General features: G+C 39.0%; 1 protein-coding gene across 1 annotated transcript; it reads left to right on the forward strand.

Annotated features, from left to right (window-relative positions):
- Nucleotides 1-2,354: 2,354 nt before the first annotated feature.
- T265_11805 (hypothetical protein) lies at nt 2,355-9,530 on the forward strand (the record flags this gene model as incomplete). Its single annotated transcript, XM_009178571.1, has 2 exons — nt 2,355-2,501; nt 9,084-9,530. 2 exons carry the CDS (start codon nt 2,355-2,357, stop codon nt 9,528-9,530), a joined length of 594 nt encoding a protein of 197 aa, XP_009176835.1.
- Between the last annotated feature and the right edge of the window lie 714 nt (nt 9,531-10,244).

The following is a 10,244-nucleotide window of genomic DNA, read 5'->3' on the forward strand; positions in this document are numbered from 1 at the left end:
CAACTCAACAAGCTGATTAAACAAGTTCCAGAAAGAGTTGCCTGGTAAGATGAAACAATGTAGTCGGTCGACGGAATTAAGGAAGTTAAAGGCTACATTCAGAAATATGGAGATATTAACCCAACCTGAATGTCCTATTTTTGTTAATTCCAATAATTTGAGGTGCTAATGACGCCATTTGATTGCTTACGTCTTATTTGATTATTGAGACTCTTTCCACAAAACGGACATCAACCTATGTAACCAGAAGCAATGAATATACCCATCCAAAATCAACTAGAAATGACTTTTTCTGTGGTAAGTGAACCTCAATAAAATGTGGGAAAAATCATCAAAGCCCCCAAATATGTAGGAAAACATTTGCACTTCAGTTGCCCTGTTTTCTTTGGTTGTATAAACTTTGCACCTTAAATGACGCACGACGCTTGTTTGAGGAGTCTGGTTGGGCAACCAAATACTCTTACCCCAGCTCAAGTACATTCGTCTATCTGAATTTCGAGGTTATTTAACGAGCAATGTGAGTACGTTTATGGATACATATGAATATATATGTTTGTGCTTTTATATGCATGCATATGTATGTTTATGCATATATTCAAACGTGTGTACATATGAAATTACTGTGTTCAGCAACCCACATGAACACTTGGTGACACATATTAACGTATACATTATTGCCAGTACATGCATGCTGGGTTCATCAATAATATTTTTGACGTACTGATTGCTGAAATCAAACGTCAACCGTAAGTGAAGTTCAAATCGTTACAGGAATATTGGTGACAATGTGTGACAAAGTTGTTTAGTCCTGTGAATTGCACGTTTACGAAAAACAACAGACCGAAATGTATCTTCAAATCACTAATTTTCCCTACTAGTTAGAAGGTATAAAGTCGAAATACAGGTAATATTCTAACTGAAATGTATGTCAATTCGCCTTCCTGATCCCCATGAGAATGGTTGGTAGTGCAGCAACAACTACCAACCAATTTTTGACCATGGATGTTTCTTTTCATCAGTCAAGACCAAGCTTTCTATGCAAATAAAAAAATTTACGATGTCATCCTCAGGTTTTCCTGTCCACATATGGCATTCCGCAATAGCGCATGTTGTTGAAAATCCTTCCACTGGGCGACGCAATAGCGCATGTTGTTGAAAATCCTTCGAATACACTGGGCGAATCAAAGTTCACAAACTGAAGCGTAAGGTGATTGCTCTGCATGCGCAAAATCACTAATCGTAATAAAACCTGGTATCTTAGACCTTATTTTTGCCTGCCCAAACAGAGGGAATGAAAAAATTAGCTTCGAACGAAATTTTTCGTTGCACCACTTTAAAAGCACTGTGGCAGTAATTTTATGTGGTATCTCTGAAAGGGGACTCTAGCCAAACCAGCAAGATAATCAAAGTCTACTCATTTGATGCCCCAGCCTTATTTCGACAGTTTGGTAACATTTACGAAAAAAACATCAGAGGTGTAACGTCAGACGATAAAGTGGCAGAGACAATCGATCAACTACTATCCCATGAGATACAAAAAAGTTAATGATGAAATATATATCTAGGATTAAATAATTCTAAAGCCTTAAAGAAACGAAAAAGATAAGGAAAAATGACTCTCAACAATAATCCTTAATAGTAAAAATAACAAAGAGCCAAGCAAATCTCTGGAATACTTGTACGTTGCGGTATCCCGTTTTTTTCCATTAACCAAAGAGAGGTTTGTGATAATGTGGCTTGTTGATTCGCATAGCTCAACGGAGATTCCGCTTCTTGGTTAGAGACTCTAAGTCTCTCTTCCGCCTAATGTTTACCACTAAAAATTTTATAATTGCATATTATTATCATAGCTACACCACTCTTGTCTGAACAGCCGTGTTCCTGTTCTGGCGTCATTATTCCGGTGAGTTCACACCAAAGGGAAGCACTGGACTCGAGTTTCGCTCTTATTAGAGCTCATCAGCAGAGCATATCCAGTGGCCGTGCCGGGATTCCAACCCCGGACAGCTGACATGCGAGGCGAGTGTGCAACCACTACTCCACCAATGCACGTTAGACGCATCTGAATTATCACGTCTGAACAGGCGAACGTGTTCACACTTGAGCGATGTGATCGGTGTGCCCGACTAATCTAACGACGACCCAGTAACTGTCCTGGTTGTGACGATTGACCCGCCAGTCAGGACTTGCCAGTCAGGTAGCGTGGCTCACGCTATGAACAAAAATACCTATCCCGCAAAACTCCATAATCTTCACAACAAGGACAGTTACTGGGTCGTCGTTAGATTAGTCGGGCACACCGATCACATCGCTCAAGTGTGAACACGTTCGCCTGTTCAGACGTGATAATTCAGATGCGTCTAACGTGCATTGGTGTAGTAGTGGTTACACGCTCGCATCGCGTGTCAGATGTCCGGGGTTGGAATCCCGGCACGGCCACTGGATATGCTCTGCTGATGAGCTCTAATAAGAGCGAAACTCGAGTCCAGTGCTTCCCTTTGGTGTGAACTCACCGGAATAATGACGCCAGAACAGGAACACGGCCGTTCAGACGAGAGTGGTGTGGCTATAAACAAAATACCTATCACGCAAAACCCCATAATTGCAATTGCATATTAATCTTCTAAAATGAAAAATAACCTTGAGTTTCGTCAGCTTTTAACCAGAGAGTATCCGCCATCTTTCAAGATGTGAGCAGACGCAAAATCCATAGGCAGTGGTGGTCACGAAAAATCGTTGTGGTTGTTACTCAGATCTCCTTACAGATATGTCTTAAAGAGTGTACTGCATTAAATTTCTATTTATTGCCTCTTCACCACACAGCTCTGGTTTTTGAAAAATAAATTCCCAAGTACGGTTTTTTAAAAGATGCATCAAATACTAAGGAAAGAGAACTTTTCAAATTTAAAAATGGTTTTGCTTTGTTTAACAATTTATTACCAACAGTCTGCCTATAATTGTAGGGCACACTATCTCGCGAGTTCACTGACGGTTTTTCTTTGATGAACACACAACGTGTACTGATTTTATTTAAAACGAATTAATAAAGTCTAATATGCAAGCAATTGCATTAAGTAAATATTAACTTCAAACAAAAGTACTAAATCAGACAGACTGCACGCTTACTTCCTGTTGCATTTTGATTAGAATGAAATAAAAATAAGCATGCGTTGCAAACAGAGGATTTGATGGTTGTTATAATTAATCTCAGGTATCAATCTAAACGCTGTTTCATAAGACTGGAACCAACTGACTTACCAGCTGCTCGCTCTGTGTAACGTTGATCAGGAGAGTTGCATTTTTAGAGCGATTTGGCTGTATTTGGCATTTTAGAGACAACTAATTCCTGAAGCGGATGTGCAAAACGTCCTGAGCTACTTGAATGAGTGTTGCAAATTTATTATTTTTCATATGTGTTTTGCTTTTAAATGTCCGATATAAATTCCTGCATAACTACTAGTTGCATTTTGTTGTGGATTAGTTGCTTTGTTCGTTTTTTGCAAAGCATGTTGAATCAATCATAGGTGAATTTATATATTTATTTTTGTGCATTTATAGATCAAGAAAGCTTACTTATTGCTTAACGGAGTAGGTAACGAAGGTCAAATTAGTAGTAAAAGTTCTGCCTATAATAAAGTGCATCCCAAATCTTTAGTTGTTCTTTAGATACAGACACGCCGTTACGATATAATTTTGAACCTTACCCGATTTCAGTTGCTTATCTATAAAATATAGAATATAGAATATAAATTTGGCTTAGACAGAAGTAACTCATGGCGTGCAGTGAACAGATTTGCATAGAATTTTTTCTTTTTTTGTTAGTATTATTAGAAATTCATTCAAATATTTTTGTGTTTTGCACACATAGATATATTTTGGTAGGAAGCTTGAGATATTCAATTAGAGTTTTAAAGATATATATGATGTTTAAATTAGAGTTCTCAAGGGGTCTGCAATAGTTCGAATTGTGTCAATGAATGGGCAAATGGCAAGATATCATTTGGCATCAGGACATTTTTTATTGCTACAGGAACCAAAGAATCCTATAGGGTTATTCAAATTTCCTAATGAGCCAGCTATGCACTTCAAAAAATCTTATGTCAAGTAATGAATGCGTTTGATGAACCGGAAATTTAACCACAATGTAATTTTAGATATCATGCCGGTAATATAATGCGACCAGCCTGGTACTAAGAAGCAATCTATCGAGCATGTTGAGGGTCATTTTACTGAGGTACTGCGTTATTTCTCCAACTAGAATAGATTAGATCCGGTTTTGTTATATCTGAAAAAGGGTAGCTGCACTTTTCGGTTGTCTAGTTCATAAACGAAGCAAAATACCAATTCAAACACTGTTTTTTCATTATGTATTTTATTGTCATATAAGCAGACACAGCGGATAAAATGTCTCTTCTAAACTTATATGCTATTTTTATTTATATATGTTCCAAAGTTCTCAAATTTAAAGTAGTTAAATTAACTCTGAATGGACCATTTATGTGGACTTCATTTGTTTCATTTTTTTGTAGTGAAAGTGTTTTTCAGGTTGGTCAAATGGGTAGAATATTTTTAATTCCTGATCTGAAAATGAAATAATTGTCTAATCTGCGTGTTCGTTTCTAGGTTATTTGTTTTCCTCCGAGTAAGCAAGCCCAATAATTTCATTCCACAAATACCTGATTTCGCTGTAAATAGTATCAAGACTTACTGATGCCCTTAAGTTTTTCTACTATAAGTGTATGATACAGAAAAAAACATTTAATTTCGAGACTTTTCTTCCAATATAACGTTTACTTCACATACCAATGTGTGAGGTTTTGGAACTATAGTAGAAATTAGCGGACTGCAGTCGAACATTCCGTAACCTACCAAATATCATTACTTTCCCGTTTTAATGACCTTGTTATGCATACCTTTTAAACGAACAAAAAGGTTGCACATTCTACTTGTTATGTTTTGAATCATTAGACCTCAGGATTTAACATACAGACAGCACCACAAAAGAAGACATATAATGTTCGGAGGCTAGCTATTTTGCGGCCGAATAGTTAGCCTGTAATTAGTCCTGAAGCCAATATCAGGGAAATCCTCTGCAAACAGAGGTCACAATAGATGAAATGGAAGGCTAAACAGTTGAATAGCGTCTTGGTGGAAAATTTTCTAGACAGAAAGCAGGTAGGTGAATATTTCCTTTCAGAATGTCAGTCTTAGAGGTTGTTCATTCGTCAAGAGATGCTGTAAACAATTAACACACAGGATATATTTATACGTTTTGAATACGAATAATTCCTCCTTGTGGCTGTTTTTGGACAGCTATGCTTTATTTACTTCCGTCAGGAGCATTTCTTTACCTCCTGAATTTTTTCTTCTGTTTTTGGCATCTTCTGAGCTCTAAAAACCTTTTTTTACATCCTAGCTGTATGCATCCTGATAAAAGATTTTAATCAACCATGAGCACAGTGAAGTTAAAGGATATATCCAGAAACATTCATCATCTTGACCACTACTGCCATTTCTTCTCTGACTCAGTGTTGCCTCCCTTACTCCCACACCTGGCCACGCCATAAATCTCGGTACCTATTGCTTTCGCCACAATATTCCGAATCTTGACACGAAATCTTTGGTCTCACGACTGCTGGACATAATCCTACGCGCGCTTTTTATCTGTGACAGGCTAAGCTTGTACTTCAGGTGGCCGACTCTTTGACGTGAGCACTTGGGCTTCTGTGGCTAGTTTGCCTAGAAAATGTTTAAAGCTAACTGATGACAGCCACAGATAAAATTTAAACCTTTAGGTCATTTTTCTTCGAACTAAGTTCTGAAAATAATGTACGCTTGGGAGCGTTACTGTCAGATCTAGTTTTTGGAGGTACAAGAATGACACTGTCTGACGTGCTCCAAAATATGAACCCACGCAATGATGCTGGTTGAAAAGTCAGAGTAGTCGGCTTGTTTCAAAGAATGTAGATTTTAAGGTCTATGGGGAATTAACCAGGAAAGAAAGAGAAGCCCTCCGTAAAGATCAGAATAGGACATTGTCTAAGCCATTAAAATCGCAGCCCGTAGGCTATGGGGAAACATAATGGGCGCACGTCTGGCCAGAACAAAACAAAGATCTCATAGTAATGTTATTCGCTGTTCGTTAAATGATTATTGTTTACTCGTGATATGGGATAATTCCTTCAAAGTGACTGATTTTCAAGTGCAAAGTAACAATCAACAATCAAATTCCGATTGTCCACCGAGGAATGAGACACTATAGAACGGTTCTTTGGTACTTTAAGCCCGGATTTTGACATGCTAAATTACAGATGAACGGCATACTAATGTGGCGAAGCCCATACTGTAGTACTTGTTGACGCAGGGCCGCAGGAGTATGGTTATGCTACACGCTGCCAATAAGTGTTTTTCCGTGTTACCGTGCCAATCACTCATGTGTGTTCTTGCATGTCATTAGCACACTAAGACAAGCAAGAAAACCACATAACCAACATTTTAATCAATCGTTTGTTGATAGCTGTGTTGTTTTTGGGACTAAAAACACTTTTGTTCACTTCTTGCGGGTGTTCGTCATCACAGTGCATGTACATTTGTGATGAGCTCTAGGTGGTCTCGAGGTTTGCAGGAATCACATTCGATCCATCGTCTGTTAAACAGCCCTACTGGTCTGGCCTAATTATTGTGACGGCTCTTCATAAAGACGTTTTGTGTTCTAACTGAATTTCAGCCCAATGGAAGCTTGTTGACAGTGCATATCCTTGGCCTATCCGGAAGTTGAATTGAGGATAAATGACATCCAAGTTCAGTGTAGTAATACCACTCTATAAGAGCACTCAAGGAATGCAATTGCTTTATCATTCAACGGTGGTTGAAATCCCTCGAAGAATGAAACAATGGTCCAGTAACTACTTCGCTGCACTGGTTCAGTGAGGTCTGTCGGGTAGCTGTACGGACAATTGTGCAAACCAGATGCATGTTTTAGCTCAATCAAGCGGAGGTATCGTGTTACACATCCGGAGCTTGAAGTACGGTACAGATAAGGATATGTACAACCAGTGTGCTTTAGGCAAACTGAGAATCGAGTATGGTCCCTCCATTCCTTCGAATAGAAAATAGAATCCCAAATATACTCATTGACCGTGGAAAATTGATCTGTCCAATTTTCAACTGGAAAACCTATAGTCAACAAACTAGACGTGAACAAAATTGGCAACATTTGTTGCCATTAGAAGACGTTCAACGAATTTCAATCATTGAATGGAACGAACCATTTGCTGTAGTTGAAACATTATTAGATGATAAACAAGGTTTCAGCTGTATGTTTTCCTTCAATATATTGACATTCAGATTTTATTTCAATAAAATGGGTTAATTTTGCAGACAGTCTGAATAAACGGATAAAACGTTTTTATTTAATTAACAAATGTTTGTTTAGCGTCATTTTCAGCAGTAATTCAAAGTTTCATCCATGCTGTTTATCCTGGTCTCTGTGTTGCTTCTTTGATTTTTATCGGGCTGGTCAGTTGTAGTCGCGAATGTTCCATTATCAACCAAAACGTCATCATTTGTGCGTTTCCAGGATTCGTAGTGTACCTGGGTATCGGTGGTGGCTGACTGACTAGGGCTGAATGCATGTTATTATTCAGGCTGCAGGTGAGTTATGACGCTCGATCATGATTGGTCGCCTTGCCGGAAGGCTTCACTTGTAGTTCTGTCTTCATATTCTGGATGTTTGATCATCATGTGATAATCTATAGGGGCTTTTCATCCTTCCGTCTATCAGCTAATATGGAATCACTTCAAACCCTCTGGGTCCGATGATGTGACCTGTGCTAGTGTGACAGAATATAGGTTCTCGTTTACCAAATTGTCAGGTTGACATTCAACTTTGCGCACCCAAAAGGACGCTCGTTCTTTACACACACTGACACATAGATTTAATCCAGATCAACCTGATGTCTGAGCAAGTCCGTTCCGTGTCTCCTGTCACGTTGTTTTTCATGTTGCCCTGTTGTCTTTGAACCAGTTTTCGTCAATGAGGACCTAGCTTACGGGTGACTACTATAATGTGCCAATCTCAGATATATTCTTGGTGTGAGACGAGGCAACCTGTTTTAAAGTTTTTGCCACTGTTGAGATGTCGCATTTCGTAAGCTATTAGGAAATTTATCAGACATATATAGGGAAAAACCGAGAGGCAGACCACACACCCACACACGCAACACGATCAGCTCCACAGCGGGGCTTATGATGGCAACTGCGTGAGGCAAACAAATGGGGCTGATAAGGCGCAATTAAGGAAAAAACTAAAAAAAAAATTGAAGACAGAATAAATTTATTCAGCTCAGTTCAATGGGATAAGAAAGGAAAATAATTCGACCGAATTTCTGAAAGAAGCAAAACTAAACTTGTGTAAAAAGGAATTTCACGTGCTGGTTTGTAAACAGTCAAAATCATAGCCTAAGCTTGTTCAATATGCGTGGACTTTTCGATCAAAGTAGAGCACTGACTCATTGAATGTAAAGCCTAGCAGCGAAATCACATGGTACAATGTGAAATATCACATAAACTGACAGGTTTTGACCTCTTATGTTAGAACAGTCGGAACAGGTGACTGGAACAAACGGTATTTGCGAAGACATGAAAAATAATCACACAGAAGTGAGATTAAATTGATCTAGAGAAAACGTAACAAAGAAGGAACGTGGACAGTACAGAGAAACTGGCACAGTTGCATAGTTGGGTGACTGATCAAAATAGCCTGATTCACTAGGCCGGTAAACCTTAGTCACTTTGGTTTTGGGTAAATCGCGTAGCTGAAATAGAGATAGTTTAAGGGCCTGTATGTAACTGCATTTGACTTTTCCAGATGTGCTATTTTAAGTCTAGAATTGTAAATTGAATGGCTCCTCGTTGCAAGTTTTAGGTATAATGCAAGTACAGAGGACAAAATCAAATTGGCGGGCAAGTTTAGATTTAATCACCCAATCCAAATGTTTCTTTGATGGAGTAGAAAGACACGTGGTTTCTCGCAGTGATATTACGTAAGCGTCATAATAATGTCCATTTTTAGCTGCACTTAGACACCTTGTGATGGTGCTTGTCATAATCGGGTTGCAAGGAACCCGCAAAACATCCCCGCCGCCTTGGTTACGCCGTCTCCAAGAGCACCAACTTTGATCTCCCTCATCAAACCTGACCCAATCGACCTTCGGGAGCGCCCAGCAACTGTGATAGTGATAAGTATAATCTCGGATGGGCGCGGAGTGACTGTGTGGAATGGAAAAAAGCAGAAGTATGTTACTGCTTTATATTTGATCGCCATAATCCCAGCCTTACGTGTAATTGATTGCGAGGTCGACTTTTTGGTCCACCAACAAATGATCATCTCTTATCGAGGGATCTGCTTCCCTCAATCGGCCAAGGCTGTTATTGGACTGGGACTTCCTTGGGTCACAGCCACTGACTTGTGTTCGCCCCTCATTGTTAGCTCTCTGCGTACCTGCGACACATTTATGCTTGGTAAATGACGTTGATTTTATACTTTTGCTATTTACTATCACACCAGAGTGAGTATGTCAGACATTTTGTGCCTGAGGCTCAAGTATTGACTGTGCCAGCGCTTACCACGCCTTGAAGCGCATTCAAAATTGTTTGTTCTTTCTTCGGTTGTTGGTCTTTACACGCGTGTTTCCATAGCAAAATTTTTGTTCACGTTTGGATTTATCCCACTTGACTGGAAAAGTTGGTGGCCAGACTTCGAAAGGAACTTTCCCCTTTTATCTCATATTCTCCTGTTACACTTTCAAATTCGTCGCTCGTATTAAATTTTTATATTTGTGACCGTGCTGTTAGAAAACAAATGATGATAAGAAAAGGATTACCATCTCTCAGCCAAAAATTTATCAAATGGATGATTATTGGTTTGGGGATAGTGGGTGAGTAGGTGAAAACTTTAATGTTTACTAGACTAGTTTGACATACCCAGGAACCGCTGCACATTCTCGACCGCTGGAAATGATAAACGTCGAATGAAACAAACAAGTAGCAACATTTAATAGATAAACAATCGGGTGATTCCAGCTTGTTTAGCATACAATCATAGCGTAATTCTAGATTCCTGTGAACATTGTAAAGTTAGGTTGATATTGTATCTTCACATGTAGTTCAACGAATTTGCGCAATTTTCCATGTCACAAGGGGGCCCAACTTATCAAAACATCAAACTAAAATACCATATATAT

The sequence above is a fragment of the Opisthorchis viverrini genome (genome assembly GCF_000715545.1).
Source record: "Opisthorchis viverrini unplaced genomic scaffold opera_v5_595, whole genome shotgun sequence".
In the NCBI taxonomy this organism is placed as follows: Eukaryota; Metazoa; Platyhelminthes; class Trematoda; order Opisthorchiida; family Opisthorchiidae; genus Opisthorchis; species Opisthorchis viverrini.